The sequence below is a fragment of the Eubalaena glacialis genome, chromosome 1, assembly GCF_028564815.1.
Source record: "Eubalaena glacialis isolate mEubGla1 chromosome 1, mEubGla1.1.hap2.+ XY, whole genome shotgun sequence".
In the NCBI taxonomy this organism is placed as follows: Eukaryota; Metazoa; Chordata; class Mammalia; order Artiodactyla; family Balaenidae; genus Eubalaena; species Eubalaena glacialis.
The window spans coordinates 183,093,046-183,114,087 of record NC_083716.1 but is presented as its reverse complement, the minus strand read 5'-3'; the positions used below and the strand labels follow the sequence as shown (position 1 = coordinate 183,114,087).

Sequence of the window (21,042 nt, the reverse complement as noted above, 5' to 3'; positions counted from 1 at the left end):
CCGGCTGGCGGCGAGCCCCGGCCGCCCAGCCCGGCGCGGGGGGCAGGGAGGGCTCCCCAACATGGCGGGCGCGCGGGAAGCGCAGTCTGCCGAGGGTCCCGATTTACTGTACTGTACTCCGGAGGGCTCGGCTGTGCACTCGCTTCCTCCTCATCCCTGCCCGCGATTCAATACACACAACCGTCCTGATGTATTGGTGGGCACGGGAGGAGCCATTAACCAGAAGACGGGCAGAGGACAATCATAAAATGTGTCTGAATATTTAAACTTCTGTCTGCGCACTTATAAATACACATGTCCACGCGTCTGAGGCGAGCCCTTCCATATATTAAGGACACATGTCTGATTTTATGCATTCTGCTCATTTCCTGTCGCGAGTAAGGCCCCCTCCCATCTATTTTGGGACTCCTGTCTTGGCCCCCTCTTCAAGGCGAGGCCAAGACGTGAAAAGCCCTCGTGAAAAAAACAGCACACGCCACTTTTTATAGTGGGGAGTGTTTATTGTGGTCTGGAGGGCGGAGGGGGCGCTCGGGGGAGGAGGGGCAGGTGCTGGAGGCCCCAGTGGGGCTGAACAGCACAGGAGAAGTAGAAGGAGCCCAAGATTGGAGGCCAGAGGGGTGAGATCCGAGCAGCCACCCGCCAGCCCCAGGTTGGCCCAGAACCCAGCACCAGACACGCCCTCAGAATTGGGGGTCCAGGAGATCTCTCTCACCCACCATGTCACAAAGAGAGACCGAGGGGGCCTGGGGCTGATCCGGGCCATGCAGAGAGCCAAACTGGAGCCTCCTTTTAGCCCGGAAGTTACTTATTTTCCTTTTAAAAAATAATGTCCACCCCCCTGCAGCCTGAATCCAGCCTTAGGCTTCCCAATTCTCACAAAATATGATGGCCACATTGGGAGTGTGTAGGTATGGGGGAGGGGGGAAATGGTAGAACTGCTAAGCCTTACACAGTTTAACCTTCACACATCAGGCACAGTACAGAAAATAATAAATTGTTTATATTGGATGTTAGCTTTTAGAAGACCTAATGAAGAATGCTTCTGTGGAGGCACCAAACAGGAGGGAGATTTTGCTACACCTTTTATTATCTCAAATATAGATCAATGAATTACATCAAAACTACAGGCAACAATCAGTATAAATAATACTTTAATCAGTGGCAGCAGAACATTGGTCAATTCTATTAAAAAAGCATCTTGTGTGAACAGACACCATGGGGCTGACAATGTCATCTCCCAACAAAAGGCTGCAATGGACAAAGTGAAATGGGAGTCTGAGGAGCAATGTCCTCACCAAACACTTCACTCACCCCCAGTCACAACCCCAACATACCACTGTTTTGAAAAAACTCAAAACAAACACTTCTGGCTCATATTTGGGGGAACAAACTGGAAACAAATACAAGCAAATGGGCACTGAGGCTTTCTACATCTAGGTTTCTCCAGGGTACGTTCCCAGATGGAAACTCATTTCCTTCCCTGCCCTAGGTGACTGGGGGGCCCTGCTTCTTCCCTGCCCCACTCCTGTGGGCCCAAATGGACGCTGGGGTCCGACTGGGACCTCAGGGTTGAGGGCCGCCCTCTGGGCCATCCAGGCTCCATTAACATTTCAAAAGACAATCCCTAGAAGAGGAGAAAGAGAAGTGAGACTTATAAACAAACAAGTTGTTTCTCTGATTAAGTTACTTTCCAAAGTAGTGGGGCTATTTTTAAGAAGGACCTTGGGTTTTCTTCATCAAAACATGCCTCTTGGCTTCCTCTGGGGCAGGGGTGAAGGCAGTTAAGTAGTTTGGCATTTGGTCTGAAGCTGGGGTGAGTAACCTGAACTTCTGGGAAGGGGGAAATCTATATAATAATCTTTGCAATACATACGTAGTTGGATGTTGTGAAAATATATATTACCCCCTCCCAAGGAGAAGGTTCAATGTATTCACAGATTCGGGTTTTAGGAAAGAATCTGAGCAACTTTCCAACTTGCCTAAGGATAGCGGCCCTTTTCAAATCCTACATCCAAAGACTGCTCTCCATGTTCGAGGGGGAAAAAAAGAAGAGAAGGGTAGTTAGAGTCCAAAAGGTTAAGGGTTTAGAGGTCAGTCCTCCTGGCTGAAATACAGCTAATCGAATAGAAAATTTGTCCTCTGGATGAACCTGATTCTGTAATTTAGCCGAACTTCAGTAAAATACCTTTTCAGCTTCTCAACGTGAGGGCATCAGAAAAAAGACGTCTTGACTATGTATGAACTCTGTGCTTTTTGTCATAGAAACAATGATGCGAATAATGCAGGAATATCCATCTTTAATATCCCGACGTGGCGATATTCAAGTATTGCCATGTGCAAGTCTGAGAGCCAGGCTCACCCCAAGGAGGAACAAAGAGCTGTCCCTGGGGTCTAATACAAAAGAGCAAGGCTTGGAAGACACTTTAGAGAAGTGGAATTTCAGCCTAGGGACTCCAGCGAATACCTGCCCTCAGCTCTCAGGAGACACAGAACCAAAGAACATGCCTGTAGAGGAAGTCTTTTTTCCCCCCTACACTTAAATATATTTTTTAAAGTACCTCTGAAAGCTTCTAAAGTGTTCTCAAGCACTGAAAAAACAGCCCCAATTCTGAATCTCCCTTTCAAGCTCACCCCCTCTCCCTCCCCACTTTTGTGACTTTTCGGTAGCTACAACCAGGGGTTTCTTTTTGGAGCCCGAGGCTTTGCGGTTTAAATTTCTGAAGCCTTGTTTCATTTGAGTCTATGAACTCTGGCCATTACCTTTGACTCTTTCCCTTATCCTTAAGGGTCAACATTTTAGAAAAGTGAGCTTTGAACCCTTCCCAGGCAAGGCATAAGAAAAATGACTAAAGAGCATCTCTCCTGTTGTTTGAGAGTGATTGTTTTTAAACCACTATTCTCAAGGCAAGGGAGAGGAGAGGGCCTGAAAACTTTCATACTTTCACAAATTCTGCTCGTAATTAATGGGTTGAGGAAAACTTCCATAGATTTGTTTTTTAAAAAATTAAAACTTAGGGAAAAAACCCTAAGACCAACTTTTGTGGACTTCTAGATTCAATTCGTTTTTCTTTCATTTTTTTACAGCAAGACTTCTTCACCTTCCCACTTTCTCTCCAATGCACATTCCCTCTCCCATATAGGCCATACACCAATGCCTATAAAATACTGCTATATGGGGTATTTGGGGACATTTGGAATCCAGTTGGAACAGAAAATTCAGTCATTATCTAATGACCCAGAACACAGAGGTTTTGTTTTCTTTCCCCAGAAGGAAAATGTTGGACCATTTGTTTCTTTCTTTTTTCCCTTTCCTTTAATCACCCAGAACTGGTTGTAAGCACAGTGCTGAAAAAAGCACATGTGGAAATATATTTTCAGGAACTCAACTTTGAGTGGATCCTTTGCTTCCCTCTAGAAGGGTTAAGGGCCCCCTACACACATTTCCGGGGAGTGAGGAGGGGGTGGAGTTCAAAATGCCGCTTACAGCCAGAAGTAAGTCCACGCATCTCTTGATTCTGCTCCCTGAAACCCAGCCCCTTTCACCATGGTAAGTTATTTGGCAATAAAATGTCAGTTATTTCTGCAGCCCAATTCCCCAACAAATAAATATTTAAGCAAATATAATCTAAACATAAAACAACCCGTTTGCACTTCCTTCTTAGACTCATTTCTTTGGGCATGGGGCCACTGGGAGCAAAAAAAAATTTTTTTTCACACTGGAAATTATACAGACAACCCAGAAAGTTCAGAAATCCTGGCCCAGCCCTCCTGCTTCCACTGAAAGCACCTAGCGCAAGGGTGGCCAACCTTCTGCCTCAACACGCCCACATTATGAAACCACAAAGATCCCTGGAGGGGCGGAGGGGGGGGGAGGATGTCCAAATTCACCCTGGGATAAAGCATCCAACCTTCATTTGCAAATTCAAAATCCAACAGCGGAGATTTTCAGGAGTTTAATGACTCGCCAAGGTTTTATGTTCTCAGTAGCTCCTGCCATTTGATAATATACTTAGAGAGAGAATCCCGCCCCCCCGACCCCCATCCCCGCTGCAGGGAGGGGGCTACCCTCGGGCAGGGTGCTAACCTAGTCCGAGGGCGGCCTGCCTGTCCCAGGTCCACCCTACAGTACCTTAGAGCCCAGGGAGGTGACAGCAGGCCCGGCCTGCCCCCGCAGCTTCGGCTCAGCCGGGAGCTCAGGGAGGGATGGGCCCAGGGTCCCCACTTCTATAAGGTCGTCAGGTCCGTGTGGTGGTCCTTGGCCAGCGGCTGCAAATGCTGGCCAGGGGCAGCTGAGGAGGAGCAAGAGGAGGAGGAGGATGAAGACGACGACGACGAGGACCTGCCTTTCGTGTTGGGCAGCTTGTGATCTTTTTTCCACTTCATCCTCCGGTTCTGGAACCAGATCTTGATCTGGCGCTCGGAAAGACACAGGGTGTGAGCGATTTCAATCCGACGGCGCCGCGTCAGATACCTGTTAAAATGAAATTCCTTTTCCAGTTCTAGGACTTGCTGCCGGGTGTAGGCTGTCCGGGACCTCTTGGGCTCCCCGCCGGTGTAGTTGGGGTTCACTGCGAGACAAACAGACCGCACAGTCAGGTCAGCGCCCGGCCTCGGGTTAGGCCACAGCCGCTCACTTCCTGGCGCGCCCCGCGGCCCGGGCCCTCCCCGTGCGCTCCTGGCCCACTCCCTGCCTCCCGCCCGCCCAGGCGCACACGCTCACTCCCACCCACGCCCTCGGACCCACCTGCTCCCCCGGGCTCTCGGGGGGGATCCCCAAACGTGCCCCCATCTCCCCAGCCCACCGCCAGCTCCAGAATTACCAGGCATTTTGGAAATCCCCTCTTCCACCGCGTTCCCTCCGCTCTGAAAATGGAGTCCTCCCCCACCCCACCCCCATCTCCACCCCCTTTTGCGCCCAGAGCCAAGCAGCCAGCCACATGGTCCCGGCCTGCTCCCTCGGCTATAAAAATTTATGGAGAGAGTAATTGCGGCGCCCATTGAAGCCACACACGCCCCCACCCACTCGCACCCCCTCGCGGGGCCCAGGCCGCCGGGCTGGTGTGGAGACTGAGAGGTCCTGGGCCCGTGCCTTACCGGAATTCACGTGCACCTTCTTCATCCACGGGTAGACCACGGCCGGCTGCTTGAGGGCCGTCCCAGGGGGCGGCTGCTTGGGGCCGCCCGGCTGGCTGCAGGCCCGGGCGCCGGGCAGGGGCGGGGGCGCGGGGCACGGCTCTCCCGGGGCACCGTAGTGGCCGCTGGGGCCGCCGGGTTCTTGCCCGTGACCCCGCGTGGGCAGTGCCGAGCCGGGCCCGGGGCCGCCGCCTCCAAAGGTCTGCTCACCGAAGTCGGGCCGTGGGTAGAGCCCCGGGGGCTGGAAGTCGGCCCCCTGCGCGCCGCCGCCGCCGTAGTAGTCAGCGCCCTGCTCGCCTAGGTAGCCACCCTGCAAATATTCCTCGCACGGAGGAAACTTGGGGTCCACATACTTGGAGTTCACCATATACGAACTCATGGCCATTAATTTCAGAAGGTAGAAAATACTAATTTTTCTCGTGTTGTCTTTTTTTCTCCTTCCATAGGGCCCTCCTACTTGCTGTCAACTGAATAAAGTTGGCGGCCATGTGACCAGGCCAGCCAATAGCGAGGGAGTGAGTTTATCACCGGGTTGGTGAGCATCTCATAATTTTCACAAATTTAACTAAATAACATACGTGTAATCAAGTGACTTGCCGTGGCACATTTGAGGGCCCCCGCCAGATGTTAAAGTAGTTCTAATCCCAGCACCCTCATTCCCCACAGGTAACCCCAGCTTTTGTCTGCCACTGACTTTTCTAACCTCCAGTGCCCTCGCCACTCACCCCGCCTGAAATCAGCCCCCCAAAATGGGCACGGTTCAAGGGGGAATGAATCCTCATATCTGTCAGGGTGCATGGCATCAAAAAGTGGGTGGAAGAGGTGGCTTCTGAGTTGGGCAGAGAACCCCAGGCAGGCAGGACTCCCGCCCGCCCAGCCTGCGGGAGCGGGGACTCTGCCATACAAAGGCCGAATCCCGGCTTTGTCTTCATCAGGGTCACCCAAAAGTTACTACAATCTGGCTGGCCTGAATCAAATTAGGCAATGAGTAACTGCCAAGCTTTCTTCGAGGCCGGGGTGTTTCCAGCCAAATCTTGGCCTTGCTGGTATGGCAAGAAGCCCCCGTGATGCTCTAGCCAGGGCAGCTGAAGGGTAGCCCAGGAAGGTGGTGAGGGCACCCCCAGCTCACCCAAATGGACCCCAAAGGACCCTAAACTCCTCCTTCCCAGCTCACCTTCTTCTCACATGGCAGTAACGGCCAATGAGCCCCTTCGTTGGGCACCCTCCAACTTTATGCCCCTGGAGGGCAGACCTGGGGCTGGGGCGACCTGGACTTCCACCTTGCTCCCCAGTGCCCCCAAACCTAACCCTTTGGCCCTGCATTCATGCAACCAATTAGGGGTTTACACAGGGGGCCCTGTTTAAAGGTGAGGAGCTTCTCCAGGAAAAGGCTGCTCTATGTCACCAGGCTCAGACGATCCTCCTGGAGTCCAAGGTAGTAAAACAGAAAGAGGCGACTGACCCGCCGGCTGCCTCTGGCCTCCACTTCTAATTCTGGCTATTGCGGAGAAATGTGAAGTTTTTGCATCGACCATATATTCCCCTAGAATCGAATCTGTGACTATGTGGATACCACACAAATTCGGTTCTACAGGGTATATATAGACAACGTTACTACCTCCGGGTTCCACCCAGAGTGAGTACCCAGACCGTTGCTAGCCCCCGCCTCTTCCTCGGAGCCGCCACCAGCCCAGCGCAGCCACCCTGCCTTTCAGAGGTGGTTCAGGTAGCCTGAAGCGCTTGGTGGCAATTTGCAGCAACGAGTTCCCCATCCTTGTACCAGGGCCGGGGTTACCAAGCAGCCAAGGAGTCAGGACAGTCTTCTTAAGAAAGAAAGAAAAGAAGAAAAATAATCCATCCCAGAAATGGCGGCTTTATTACCCCGTCTCCGGATCCACCTAACCCCCACTCCCTTAGCAAGTGGTATTTTCCAGAAAGGAGCAAATGCCCTCAATGGCAGAAGAAAAAGAGGCAAGAGGGAATATCCTCTGCTCATTCTTCTGCCCACTGTCAGGGCAAGCCAGGTTGGCTGACAAAGCTAGTTCTCCAAGAAGTCGCGCATTTACCTTCCAGGGCCCTGAGCCCGGCTGGCCTCTCCGTCCGGCTGCTGCTGCAGACCCCGAGGCAGGCGCTGCTTGCAGGCACCGAGCTGCCCTGGGCTGGGGCCAGCGCACTAATGGTGAAGGGCAGGGCAAGGGGTCATTCGAAATCATTTACAAACATATCACAAAGTTTCATTATTTTTGCTTTGCCGACAGCAGCACACAAGAGTACAAAAGTTCACGAGTAGTGCCCGCCCCAGCGCAGTCCAGGGCTCACCCCTCGGTTCAGGGCACCAAGAGCACTCAGGGCCCGGATGGATTTCAGGGGCAGAGGGATGCCCGGGCTCGGGTGGGGCTTTTGGATCCCTGACTGTAGGCTAGAGGTGTTAAAATTTTTTTTTGATTGTTTTGATTTTACCCTCATGATTCAAAAATTATTTTCAAGCCTCAACCTGGGCCTGGTGCGGTGGAGCCCCCCTCTGCCTGGCAAAGTTGGCTGGCTTCTCCTACTCTGCACTGTGCACGCTCCCCGCACACTCCCCCACCGCCATCCTCTGGTTCCAGTGCTTTGGCTATTTTGTAGGGATATCCTGGGTGCCAATTCTAACAAGAGCTCTGAGGCTGCCCCACACCCAGCTCCCTTGTCCCAGGGGGGCTCCCCCCAACTTCCTCTAATGCCAAGAGCTCCCACACACCTGCCTTCCTGGGGACCTTGGGCCTAGGCTTTATCCAGACAAATTGAGGGAGCCTGCTGGGACGGGTGGGGAGCCGGGTGAGGGTACACATTTTCATATTTGTTAGACGCTGTGACCTGCATTTCACCTTATTGCTCAACTTGTTCAGACAGGTCAAAGCCAATGAGTTATTGATGAACAAAAGCGTTAAATATTCACCTCCCGCTCAACTGCCCATACAAATGCTTTTGATGTCTCCGGCTTTTTGTGCTGTGTTCAGCTACAGGGTGCTGATCGTGGGTTTGCAAGCAAGGAGCATCCACAGAGATAAGCACCCAGAGCCAGGGCAGCCTCAGGAAGAGGGCAAGACCAGGAGTTCCTGGGGACACCGGATTTTCCAGCCTGGAGCCCTGAGCCCTGTTTCACTTGAGACAGCCTGATTCCTAGAGGTGAACTATGTACTGGGCGGAATCTCCACTCCTGGAGGGTGGACACAGCCCCCCAGGGAGTCGATTAGGCTGCCCAGCCTGGAGGGCAGAAACCTGGCCCAGAGCCAAGCGGTAGCTTCCCGGACCCTAGAGAGAGGATGTCTCACCAGGGAGGGAGGGTCCCTGGTTCCTAACATCTTCGCACATTCCATCTCCTATGAAAATAAAATCATCTCCGTTTTGCATGAGGGAGGGGCCACTGGTCTTTCCTTGATTCTCTCCCCACTACCATCATCTTAATGAGAGAGCCTTCCTGGAGATTTCACAGGCCTCCTCAGAAATGTACCTGTCTTCGGCGGCATATGCAACTCAGAAAGATCCAAACTTCCAAGCCCAAGACCCCAAGAATCTCTGCCCCCCCGCGCACCCCTCCCCCGGCCACGTCTGCCTGCAACGCTAGCGGCTCTGGCGCAGAAATCCTCAAATTGCAGTTACAGAGAAGCAGAGGTGAACTAGAAGGGCCGTATCCCTCCCTCCTCGCTCGGCCGGAGTTCCCCAACCCAGGGCCCAAACCGCCGCGGCTGGGGCTGGGGCCTAGGGAGGGGGGAGGAGGGACTTCCACGTAAAGCTCAGAATTCGCAGCCCTTCCCGGAAGCCGGCCAACCCCACACACCCGCAGCCACAGAGGGTTGCGGTTTTTTGTTTGTTTGTTTGTTTTCTTTCTTCTTTTTATAAAAAACTAGAGAAGGTTGGGCCAGGCTGGACCGGGTTGAGCTGGGCTGGGCGGCAAAGGGGGATCGCGTTGCTTGGGTGTTCAGCAGGTTGATTCGAGCAGAAAGCGATTCTCGCCGCGACTTAATAGGGCGGGCTGCTAATTAGCTGCAAGCTCTTCACAGAGGCGTTCGCTGCGGCGGAGCTGCACCTGTGCGAGCTGGGGAGGCCTGGGAAGGCCGGGAAGGTCCAGGGAGGCCCAAGGAGACAAGGGCGAGAGGCCGCAGCCCGTTCCCTTACTTAGGTGACTGTAAACCAGGCCCCAGAAAATCTTTCCAGGAGTCCAACTTAGATCCTCCACCTCCAACTCGAGCTCCCCTCTCACAGCCAGGCCTAGGGAGGCAGGGCTGTTCTTCCACCCGCCCACTCCCCCGGCGCGGCCCTTCGCCCCTACCACCCCAGTTATCAATACCGCCCCTTCGCGATTCGGAAGAAACGGGAAGGTACTTACAGCGGCGGTTTCTCACGGTCCCGAACCTGTTGCAATGAAAACGGGGGTCACTTAAATTCCACAGGATAATAAAGATAGATGATACACAGAAAAATGACAAGGCCCAGACACCCCGCCAATACCCAGACCTCCCTCCTGCTTCGGGTGCCCGCCCCCAGGAACTGCGCCAAGTTCTCCGCGCGCGGAGCGGGAGGCTGCAGTGCTCAAGGGCAGACCCACGAGGTAGGAGAGTATGGCCCCCATCACCTCCCTCACTCTATGCACCCCTTGAGCAAAACCTTACTTTTTGCTTGGCCCGACTCAGGCTGTCTGTAACAGGGTTTCCCCAGTGGGAAAACGGGAAGCGAGGAGAAAACGGGCCTTTGTGTGTTTTCTTCTGCACAATCGGCGGGGTGGGCGCAGGTCCACTGGGGAGGGGGTTAGCCGCTGCATCTGTCCCCTGCCCCAGCTCCCCGTCTGTCTCGCGCTAGGAGCAATTCAGACCCCTTTTCCAATTTCAGATTGGTTTCAAATTCCCCAGCCCCAACCAGCGCTCCCCTAAAACTGTCTTTTCCTTCCCAAAGAAGGACCAGGCAAGGCTGGGACTTGCCTTCCCACTTCTGCTCTAATTCAAAACAAAGAGCAATTTCCAAGGGAAATGAGGACCCAAATGATAACCAAGGAAGAGGAAAACCGATGGGTTTAAAGGTAAATGGCAATGCTTTAGACTGTTATCCAGCTCTATGGATATGACATCATTTCATCAGCATTTTTGCTGGAGGACCCACAAAGCAATCTTACAAAGCAGTGATCCTCACAGGGGCTGGTGTCCAGCTTTAAGTTTTCAGTCTCCTCTAGTTTTATTCTGGGATGGCAGTCTTCTCTGAGAAATCACAAAGGCAGAGCCATCTCCATCCTTATCCTTTCTCTCTGTCCACCTAGACTACCCGTTTTATTCCACTTCAGAAGCAGATGCCCCATTATGAGGAGGATAGAGAGACAGAAAGTCCCTCTTGTGAGGTGGGAGCCCTCAATTCCTAACTTTCTATGTCTAGAAGGGAGAGGAGAAAACCAGGATTCCCATTCTATTTCTTGATTTAGGTTTAAGCTAAAATTAAAATTAACTTCCAGGGGACTTCTCCCCACACCAAGTGGAAAAGATGGGGCAGAGAAATCCCCCACCCCTGGAGTTGTCCTGGAAAAAGTAATAAGTGACTTACTGGTTTTCTCTCCTAGTGGGCAGGGGAGCTGGGAGCAGACCTGTCTCCTGAGCCCGGCGCTAGCTGGAGCCTCTCACTTTTCTATTGCTGCTTCAGGAACCAAGCATCTGCACTTGTATGCTCTTAACCTAATTTATGGTGGGAATTATATTTTGGCTTGTCAACTCTCAAGCCATAAAACAAAGTTTATTGGGATCACGTGTTCGTAAATAGCCACTCAGGTTCCATCTCTGGCAGAACCATAAATAACCTTCCGCTTTAAACTTTTATTCACTAAATAAAGGTTCACTGCAACTGTTCCCTCACATTTAAATAGTTCCAAATATCTAGGATGCAAGGGGGGAATCATATTCATATCAATACTCCAGGCTTTTCAAATAGCATCTTTTCAGGGATGTCTATTGAGACTGGGAGATAGTGCTTTGGAGAAGGCTGGTTGATGGGCATGTCTTATGATTCTTTGGCTGCATCCGCTGTGAGTACCATCAACTCCTTTATTTCAATCATTTTTTAGCTTTGGATGTGGTAAATAAAGAGGAAAGCCAAAGGCCGCTTCTTACTTGCTTATACCAGAAGTTATTTGAGATTTTGTTTTAGCTTCAATAAGAAAAGGGTGGTTGGGGAGACGCTGGGTGGGCTTGGGGGTGGGGGGGCAGCTGGAGTTAACACTTGGCTCTGTATTGTTGCGAATGAGCTCAGCGAAAGTTGAAGGTAGCCACATGCCTAGAGGTTTCTCTAATTTGCTTAGATCTGGAAGGGAAGCCTTTGCAAGTGACCAAACTGCTTAAAACAGCAAGACTTGGGGTTTGGTAAAGTGAGAAAGTGGAGAATAGCCCCATCGGCATCTTTGGCGACTGAAGCTCTAAAGAAGGTTATAAAACAATAAAACAGCCCTGGTGTGAAGGGGACAGGGTGTGAGGAAGTACATGAGGCTCTCAAGGAACCCAAACCCAGGAAGTCAGATGTCCCCAGTCCCATAGTGTCCCAACCACAGGGCTTGGGGGTCCAAATCTGGGTGGGATCCTCTCTCCCCTCCCCCTTACCCTTCCACCACCACCAGAGGGAGAGCCTAAGAGAGGGGGAGGCAGCAGGCTCTCCTGCTGCGAAAGTCAAGAGAAGGAGCTTGGGCCCGAGCGCTGATCCATGGGTAGAATGTGCCACTCTATGCCTGGGGTAGGTGGGGGTGGGGAAGACGCCCCCAGCTCCCACCAAGGGGAGTGAGTGAAAAGAGAATTGACACCCAACATCCTTCCATAGCCTGCCAGAGTTGCTACCAAACAGTATGAAAACGTATGATTTTGACTATTCCGATTAAAAGAATGGGTGTTCTGTGTAGCTTTGTAGAGCACATATACGTATATGATTTCTAAATCAAATTCAGTGGTAAAAGTTCTCATCAGCAAACCCATCAAGCCCACGAAAGAGACTCCTTTCCACAAAAATCTCTTTGCATCCTAATTTCCACCCATTCTCCGTGCATTTCTAAAGCCATTTCTTGATTTCACTTTCACTGGCTAGAAGGCAGGGGGCTATTAGCCCGGACTGTATGGCATCTATTTCTTCCCTCCCCCAACCCCATTAGCCACTTAGGAGTACCTTTCTCTTTTACAGTTGGTAGCATCTGTTTTTAAAATATGAGTAAAGATCAATCCTTTAAAAAAGTGTTTTCTGACTCTATTAGCACTAAGTGAGCAGCTTCAAAACAAGCCTCGGTTAATCCACTGTAAAAAATAACAAAAGTTTGAGGGGTTGGGAAAAGCCTTCTTTATTTTTCCTTAAGTTAATAAAAGAGAATGAATCAAAGGACCTATGACATTCTAGGCAATTGTTATGAGCTTTTTATGGGGGAGGGGCCACGTAAAGAGAAGACCAGGCTGAGGAGATGGTGTTTGAAACAATGTCTGACACCTACTCAGGGCTCAGTAGATATTTTTTGAATGAATGGTGATAAAGGATGGTAACTGGGACTTGCCTGCAGTATTCACTGTGGCTTTCGTAAGAAGAATAAAATTATATAGCCTACTCTGTACATTTAGATAATAACAGCAAAGTAACTAGCTATGCGTAGGGAAAAAGGAGAAAAGAAAGGAAGACACTGAGGCAGACAACTTCAATTACTTTCTAGTCTTAGGACAGCCAGGCGACATGATTAAAGGAGAGAGTGTCTACCTTCCTCCAATCTTCCTTGGCCCCTGCCCTCAATGCTGGGCTTCTGTAGATGAATGACAGAGTGCAGATGGGGAAGAGCAAACTCTGTCTAGTAAGAAGGCTAAGCACCAGGGAGAACAGCAGACTACTTTGGGCCAATTTGTTGGGGTTTTTCCAAGGACTTTCAATGGTGGTGGTAACAGTCCTGAAGAAGAGGTTGGGGAGAAGAGGTGGGGTGGGGGCCTTCTTAAAAACCTGTAAGGAATTTGGTTTCTGGGTAAACTGAGACTCTGGACACTGTCCTTCCCCACTGGGCTGGAAAAAGCCAGTCCTGGGAATTCCTGCTCAGACACCTTCTATGAGCTAGGGTTCCCTGAAGGAACTCAGATGCCAGAGCCGCTCCCAGGAAGGAGGAGAGACTGAAGGGGCCCCAAGAGGCATCAGCTGCACTCCAAATGTATTGAGGTCCACTCTCTGCCCACCCTAAGGGCCCTTGCTATGTGGCCCAGGAAAGAATATCCTGACCTTGATTTTCACGAGGCCTCTTGCCCAGAAGTGGTACTGAACTCTTCCCTTAAACTGTCTGCACAACCAGGATAGGTGGGGATGGGACTTTGGATGAACCCCCTAGGCTGGGGGCAGATAAAGAAAGACTGCCAGGCCTGGCACTCAGGGACACAGGCTGGCGGTAGAGCCAGAAAAGGGCTGAACAGGGAGTCCCAAGCAGGGGAGAAATATAATTCCATATTCCTGGCATTATATCCCATCACTGAAAGAGGACCACTTCTCCTGCTACTCCCGCCCCTCCCCCCTAAATGGAGTCTGCTCATTGGAGCTCTGCCTTGGTGTCCTCTGGGAAGGAGAGGTGACCCCAGAGGGAACAACTCTAACATTGAGATGTGGCATCCAAAAGAACAGGCTCTGGGGCAGGATCTCTGATGGCGGGGCCAGAGGTTGGAAAAGGCTCCAGCAGTCCCAAGAAAAGCAGGATCTGGGGGGGGTCACCTAAGTCCTTTGAGAACCAAGAATAGAGGTTAGATGGCACAGGAGATGGGGGTGGCTGGGTGGCTACAGCACTGCCCGGTTTCATGGGCCAAACTCTGCCCGACATGGTTGATAGCAGAAGAGACTAGGTGGGTTTGGACAGAAAATCTGACCCAGGTGGACTCCTGGTTAAGCCAAGAGAAGCAGCTTGACCAAGAGCTGCGGAGGCCCTCTTAGGAAAAGTCTATATTCAGAAGTCATGGAGGCCAGGGCTAAGGCGTAGAACCTGGTTGCGGGGTGTGTGTGTGTGTGTGTGTGTGTGTGTGTGTGTGTGTGTGTGTGTGTGTGTGTGTGTGTGTGCATATGTGTGGGTTATAGCCTGAAATAGTATACATATAATTCTTTTTAAAAGATATAAATAATCTAAAAAATGGGAAGGGCTGATGGAGATTTGGGGGGCATGGCCTCTTTAAGACACACCTTGACATCACTGTGGCCCAAGTTTGGAGCTGTGGCTCAGCCACGGTCCTGGAGCCCAGATCTTGGAACACAAGCAGATTAAGGGGGAGTCGGGCACTCCTTGCCTCCTTTGCTGTTGCTCACTGGCCTTTTACTTTCCCACCGTGTCCCAGCTTTCAAGAGACTGAAAAGAGGGTACTTGCCCTGGGGCTGTAAAAGAGGATGCTTGGCCTAGTGGGTGCGACTGATGGGTGGTGGTGGAGAAGGTGACTCCAGAAGGTGGAAAGTAGGGCCTGCTCTGTGGTAAGGCCTGAGCCTTCTGTAGGAGTCACAGATGTGCCCGTGTGGGTGTGAAGCCTCCCCTACCTGACACCTGCCCACTGAGGAGCTAGGGGCACTTTCCTCCTAGGTTTGGCCCTGAAGTCTACCTGTAGGCAGGGGCCAGACACTGAGACCCAAGGGAGCGGGGCCTATGAGGCCCACTACAGCAAAAGGAAAAGTCCCAGATCCATGTTCTCCTGTGACCAAACCTCATCCTGTCTTCTCTGTACAATTCAAGGATTAGGTGAGTGAACCAGTCTCCTTCAGCTCTAAAAGTCTAGGCCTGATTACTGAACAGAAAAAGGATACTGATGATAAGGAACTCCTATTGAATGCTTGTTATTCAATATGTGGTCAAAACAGGTATTGAATGTTTGGCTTGTGCCAAAAAAAACTGTTTTAAGTGCTTAATCAGTGAGTTAATGTATGTAAAGTAGTTAGAATAGTGCTGGGCATATAGTAGTGCTACATAAGTAAAAATCCTCATAACAACATTTGAAGGTACTCTTATTATCCCTACTTTCTAAATGAGGAAACAAGCCCAGAGAGTTTGCCCTACTTGCCTAAAGTCACACAGCAGGTAAGTGATAAATATGTGAAAGAAGGCAGGTCTGTATGCAGAATCTACTCGCCTCTTTGAAAAAATCTCCAAGTTAGCAAGGGATCAATGTCTCCTTCCCTATATGGGGGCAACTAGTCAGCTTATGGGGTAGTGACATTAGAAAACCTAATTAAGGAGGGAGCCCCCAAACCTAGGGGAATGGCTGTTGCTGAATGGTAGAGAGAACTTGGCCTCTGGAGATCAAAGAACCATAGAACAAGCAGGAGAGACCCTTGACCAGTACTCAAACATAAGCGTACATCCTAACTGCCATGGTGGAGAGTGTTTACAAACTGCAGGTTCTGGACATTCTGATTCAGTAAGTATGGCATGAAACATAGGAACCTGCATTATAAACAAGAGGTTTGACTGCAGGCCTTCATTAAGAATCACTGCCCTAAAGTAGGGAAAAGAGGGAGGCTAAAGACTGTGCTGCCAGGAGGCAACGAGGAACAGTGGGGTTGGATCCTAGCCAGTCGTTGAAGTTGGGTGTCACAGCTCATGCAATACGCCATGGAGCCCACCAAAGGCCTGAAATGGGCGCAATAGGGAAAGAAAAGTGTATGGGTGGTGTGGAAAAGGGGAGACAAGAGCATCTGCGTTGTTCTCAAGCCGCACAGTCAGTGGGATTCACCCTGGATCTCAGAGCCTCGAGGGAGGCCCGAGGGAGTCCCAGGACGCAGGCCTTGTTCTAGGTGAGCCAGGGCGAGGCCTGTCAGCTTGACGGAGGAGGGGCTGAACGCTCGGCTTTTCAAGGCTGCCGGTTCTAGGTACCAGGAATTACGGGAAAGGAAGTGGCAAGAACAGCAGCCCAAATTAGGGGGCTGGTTGGGATTGGGCGCAGCTTGCCCCACCACCGGACCCTAACTCTTCCTGCTCTTAGGAGCCCAGCGCGCGAAATCGCGCCCCCTCCGGGAAGGCAGAGGAACTGAGGTGGCCCGCCACCCCCGAACCTGCCTTCTGGCTCCCGGGACTCTGGGCTGCCTCTGCTCGGGAAGCCGCCCCTGGGTGTAGGCGCAGTACAGCCAACTCTCCTCGCAGGCGGAAAACACTTGGCGGAGGTGGGGGCGGGGGCGGAGTCACGTGTCCTCCCCTCCCCAAGCCCGCTGGCGCCCGGGACATCTCCCGCGCCTCCGTAGCCCACGGGACGCTTGTCCTACAGCGCCTCCTCCTGGACAAGGCCCCAGACAGCAGAGCAGGGGGACTGCGCCAGCCCCGGAAACCCGAGGCCCGGGCTTCTTCGCGCGGGCGGAGGTCTTCCCGCGCCAGAGGCTGCGAGCTGGTCCTCCGGTCCCGTGGGGGCGGTCAGAAGGAGTTGAGAGGGCTCTGAGGCCGCCTCCCTCCGCAGCACTGACAACAAGCTCGCGGCCCAGGAGCGTGCATCCTCCATTAATTAGGCGAGCCCAGGCGGAAAAGCCCTCCAGTTTGTCCGTTTATTTATTGTTTGACCGCTCTCTGCTGAGCCAGTGGTCCCCACAGAGCCCTCGAACGTGCTGCGCTGGCGTAACAAGATCTGGGAATGGTCCGGCTGAAGGATTGGCCTGAAGTTTGGCGGTTTGAACAGGCGCCAAGAGGAAAGGCCTTTTCCCAAAGCAGAAGCACCAGGCTGAAGAAAATCTATACACTTACCCAAGGATCAGATATATATACACACACACACATATATTATATCTTCTTTTAAGGTGTTAAAAAATGTATGTGTGTGTGCTTATTTTAACACCTTGAAAGAAGATTTGGTTTCCTTTTGGCCACTAGCTCGCATTTGCAGACTGTTTCTAAAGTACAGATTTAAATTGGGGTGGGGTGGTGAGTCAAGATGATTGAAAATAACGTAGTCAAGGGCAAGATGTTTGACTATATTTAGAATGAAGGCTGGAATAAAGGAAAGATGAGTGGCGAATCCTGAGGGAGGAGTTGGAGAGATCGGGTTATATCTTCCTGCTCTGAGTCCACTCGCCCCCTCCCCCCTTCCGTGCTTTGCTGGTTGGATCCCCAGGCTGGGCTATTCCATTGCACATGCGCCGGACGCTAGGCAAGCGGGCAAGGCAGGCGCTTCGGGGCACTGAGCTGTGCGGTAGCTGTGCGCAGCGCTGGGCAGTGTGAGGCACCGCGCACTGCTTCTGCGCCTACCTGCAGAAGCGCTTGGACGCCCCATCTTAGAGAGGCAGGAAGCACACTTTTTCAGGAAAACCTGTGTTAAAAGCCTCAAACGTCCTTTCTGATCTGCAAGCCCTGTTGCGCCAAACCAACAAAATCGCCATGTTGCCGGTGAACCCTCTCAAGGTTTTCGTTTGGATCAGCAGTTTCACATCTAGTGCACGCCTTCTCCCAAGTCGTTAATCAAGGCGGGGTGGGGGGAAACCACCTTACGTTCAGCGAGCACAACTTCTCCCTCAGTCCGCACAACTATTAAGTCTAAGGGACCAGTTCCTGGAAAGAGGGTATCTATTCACACCAATTCCGGAAAAGTGGCCCTAAATTGGACTTAAATCGGAATTCCGAGTTCTTGGTGGCTTCTCCCCAGCTTCCGGTGCCCCCGCGTGCCCTGCCCGGCGGCCGCACTGCGGCAAGGCCGTAAATACCTCTAACAGCTGCCTGCCAGTCCAGAGTGAAATACTGTCTTTGTTCCTTCCCCTGCTTCTCGTGCTCGGAAAACAGAATTCTGGCGAAATATATTTATTTGGAGGAGCATCTGACAGGAAAATACGTTTGGTTTTCAGCCCTGGTGCTTGACCACATTTATAACAACGAGCATTTTTCTGGTCCTCCCGGAGAGCGCAAGCCCAGCTCACTGCCTGACCTTAGACACTAAGGCCCGGATGTGCCACCGGCTCCCTGATCTACAAAGGGATAGAGGTTCGGCCCAAGGACGCTGAGAGTTACACTCCCCCACTTGTGAGGTCCTAGGGTCCAAATGTTTTTTTTTTTAATTTCGTTTAATTTTTAAAAAATTGGGTTAACCGGGACAGTGGGGGCATTTCTGGCAGTGGCAAAAGCGTTAACTAGTCTCCTCTTGGACTAAATGGCCTGCGTTCAAATGTGATTTGCAGATTATTTATTCCCTTAGATGCAATTGACCATTTAAGCTCTTAATGCAATTGACCATTTAAACTCTTAATGCTACTACGGGACTTACAAAGAGCCCCCTAGTCCTCCATACATGCCCATGACGTCACCCTCTGCTGCGTAATCGGACCTGCAGGCCGCCCAGGTTCTCAGTCACTTGGGCGCGCTCAGCCATCGAACCCAGGGAAAGGCGACTGAAGCTCTGAACACAAGGGCTTGGCCATCATGGCCACAACTCATCCCCACCCCCACCGAGCTTTCAGGCAACCTAGGGGCTCCTTAGGCTTTGGAGTTGCCAGGGGAGGGCTTTGTGAGCTCCTGACCAGGGCCCTGCTTTTCAGTAGGTAATGCTCTAAACCAATATGAAAGAATGATCTCAGCAGTACCGTAATAGAGAAATATTTACAAAATACAGACGTTCCAGATTTAAAAATCACTTAGAGTTTCTAATTTGTTAGTGATCATAGTGATCCACGACAATTCTGCTAGACGTCAACTGGCCACTAATCGTGGCCCTCCATTTTGAAACTCGCATGATTCCGTCGTTAACTACTAAAAATACCTTTCTACAAAGATGTCATTTATTGTTCAGAAATGCTTTTACGGCCAACACGGTTACACTGGAATATTTGGGAGAACATTAAAATGTTAGGGTTTTCCTCTGGGTGCTTGAAAAAACGATACTCCGCCGCGCGCAGGTCAACCTCATGCGCAATGCGGCAGATTGTCCCAAAGGTTTTAATATTTCACAACGTGTCCACGAGAGAATAGGCAATAGGATTTGAGAACTGCATCCTCAAGTGCCGTTCAAAATCCGTGGGAGAAAATAGCATTTTTTTCTGCAAATAATTTTCTTTCGACTCATAGATATTTTGGTCCAGTAATTTTGAAGTAGAGTTGGAAATGTTGCTATATAATATTCATTCGTAGGCAACACACACACACACACACCACGACAGTACACTTAGAGAGCAAAATATCTACTCTTTTCCCACTCCGGCAAATAAGAAACACACGCGATGTCTGAACTTAGACATGCTTCGAATTTCTGAAATGTCTCTTGGTTTTTCCCCAAGACCTGCACCAGATTTTGTGATACTACTACCTCTCAAAACATGCATCCATTTTGTGGCATAGAATAATCCAAATTCACCTGACAGATTATTAGATGTGTGAGGAACCTTTCTTGAATTGTTACAAAAATTATCTAAGAACTAGAGAAGCAGTTAACATTTAAAATTCCATCTCATATACAAGGCCCAATAAACCATAAACCCTAGAAATTAGCATCACTCATCAAAGCCTAGATTAACAAACCAAGCACATCCTGGATACACAGAATCCACCCCACCCCCAAGCTCCAACCCTCAAAACACACCTGTTAGCCTCCCAGGTACCTCTGACCACAGACAAACCGCAAAACACTGCTCTATGCTACAGAGTGCCTTTAGTGACCCCCAGCAAAGCTGACACATCCAGGAACCATCTGCACACTCTTCCCAGGGTGGGGATCGAGGGGCTCTCCATCTATGCCGCTATCCACCTCCCATAATCTCCAGAGGAAATAGGGCTTCCCTTCGACTTCTGAGCTCAGCCGGACCCCACCCGGGGCCCCAGGGGACGCCCGCTCCGAGATGGAGTGATCTGGGGCAGGGGGCGCAGACAGCCACTCCCAGGTCCCGGGGAAGGGGAGGGGGTCGGGCAGGGATCTCCGAGCTGCCCAAACGGGTGGGCGCCTCGAGCTTCTCGGTGGCAGCGCTGGGGGCGCGGGGAGGGGACGTCTCTTACCGGAGGTGCCAAGCTGGAGGCGGCGGTCGGCCGGGCCGGCTGCTGTAATCCACTAGGCGCTGCCGGGCTACGCGCGCTCTGCGCGGCAGGGACCCGCTCATGTTAGAGAAGGAGCCGCGTCCGAATCGCGCGGCTCGGTCACCCAGAGCAGGCCGGCTGCTCCCGGCGGGCGGTGTCGGCGCCGGCCGGGGCCTCGGCGCCCCGGATTCCTTCCGGGCTCTCCCGCCCGCCGGGCTCCCCACCGGCCCCGGGGGCGGCAGCGGCGCGGCCGGGGCGAAGGGGCGGCGGGGCTAAGTTGGGCGCCGGGCGGGAGCCGAGACCGCCGCGGACCCCGCAATCCCGCAGCCGGCGACTGGAGCCCACCTCTGCGGAGACAAAGGTTAGAAAAAGAGGGGGTGAGGCTCTAGGAAGGCAGAATGCGGGGGGAAATTCGCCTGGGAAATCAGGAAAAAGGCCGTGAAGGCGAGCGGAGCCTGCACATGACCAGCCGCAGCCAATGACGACCGCAAATAGGTCATAAAAAGGTCTATTACCAAGTTGTAAATTTTCTTCAAACAAAAAGGAATTTACTGCAATTCCTTGCGGATTTTGCACATACAGCTCGCAAGCGCCATGTTTTTTCCTCTCTCTCCTCTTCCCTCTTCTCTGTTTTTCTCCTCTCCTTCCTCCTCCTCCTCCTCCTCCTCTTCCTTCCTCCCTCCCTCCTCTCCTCTTTCTTCCTCTATGTCCCTCTCCACTGCTCTCTCTGCCTTTCTTGCCTTCACGATTCCTTTTTCTAGGAATTCTTTTCCTTTTATTTTTTCTTTTGGTGGTTTGGCTTGAAACTTCTGCTCATTGGGCGCTGTGTTACAGGGAGAATGAGTGCGGTGTACTGCCCCCCGCGCTCGCCTGGGGAGGTGATCCTGGCAGCCACCCCTCCAACTCTCCCCTCACTTGGCTTCCCCTCCCCTTACCTCACCAAAAGGCCGCTCTGAAAA

The 21,042-nt window shown here is 51.8% G+C and overlaps 2 protein-coding genes across 4 annotated transcripts in view; both read right to left on the bottom strand.

The window, feature by feature from the left end:
• Positions 1-4,212, bottom strand: part of HOXD3 (homeobox D3) — a 25,291-nt gene extending 21,079 nt beyond the window's left edge. Inside the window, exon 1 of the mRNA XM_061185190.1 lies at positions 4,130-4,212. The gene's annotated coding sequence lies outside the window, so the exon portion shown is untranslated. The remainder of the gene's footprint in view (positions 1-4,129) is intronic.
• Positions 1,134-21,042, bottom strand: HOXD4 (homeobox D4). Of its 3 annotated transcripts, none has more exons than XM_061185294.1 (6): positions 21,019-21,042; positions 20,066-20,430; positions 9,500-9,525; positions 7,200-7,306; positions 5,095-5,443; positions 1,134-4,568 (listed from the first exon to the last, which is right to left on the bottom strand). In XM_061185294.1, exons 2-6 carry the CDS (start codon positions 20,164-20,166, stop codon positions 4,225-4,227), a joined length of 927 nt encoding a protein of 308 aa, XP_061041277.1. In that variant the 5' UTR covers positions 20,167-20,430; positions 21,019-21,042; the 3' UTR covers positions 1,134-4,224. The 3 variants fall into 3 exon arrangements, with proteins under 3 accessions (XP_061041277.1, XP_061041270.1, XP_061041283.1); XM_061185287.1 differs by lacking the exon at positions 21,019-21,042 and adding an exon at positions 20,664-20,728; XM_061185300.1 differs by lacking the exons at positions 7,200-7,306; positions 9,500-9,525; positions 20,066-20,430; positions 21,019-21,042 and having other exon boundaries at positions 5,095-6,654.

Excerpts from the sequence above, each read along its gene's own strand:
- HOXD4 (XM_061185294.1), bottom strand. The coding sequence starts at position 20,166 with ATGAGCGGGTCCCTGCCGCGCAGAGCGCGCGTAGCCCGGCAGCGCCTA. Across the intron at positions 9,526-20,065 it reads CCTCCAGCTTGGCACCTCCG|GTTCGGGACCGTGAGAAACC; the intron begins GTAAGAGACGTC and ends TCATTGCAACAG. Across the intron at positions 7,307-9,499 it reads GACCGTGAGAAACCGCCGCT|TGCGCTGGCCCCAGCCCAGG; the intron begins GTAAGTACCTTC and ends CTTCACCATTAG.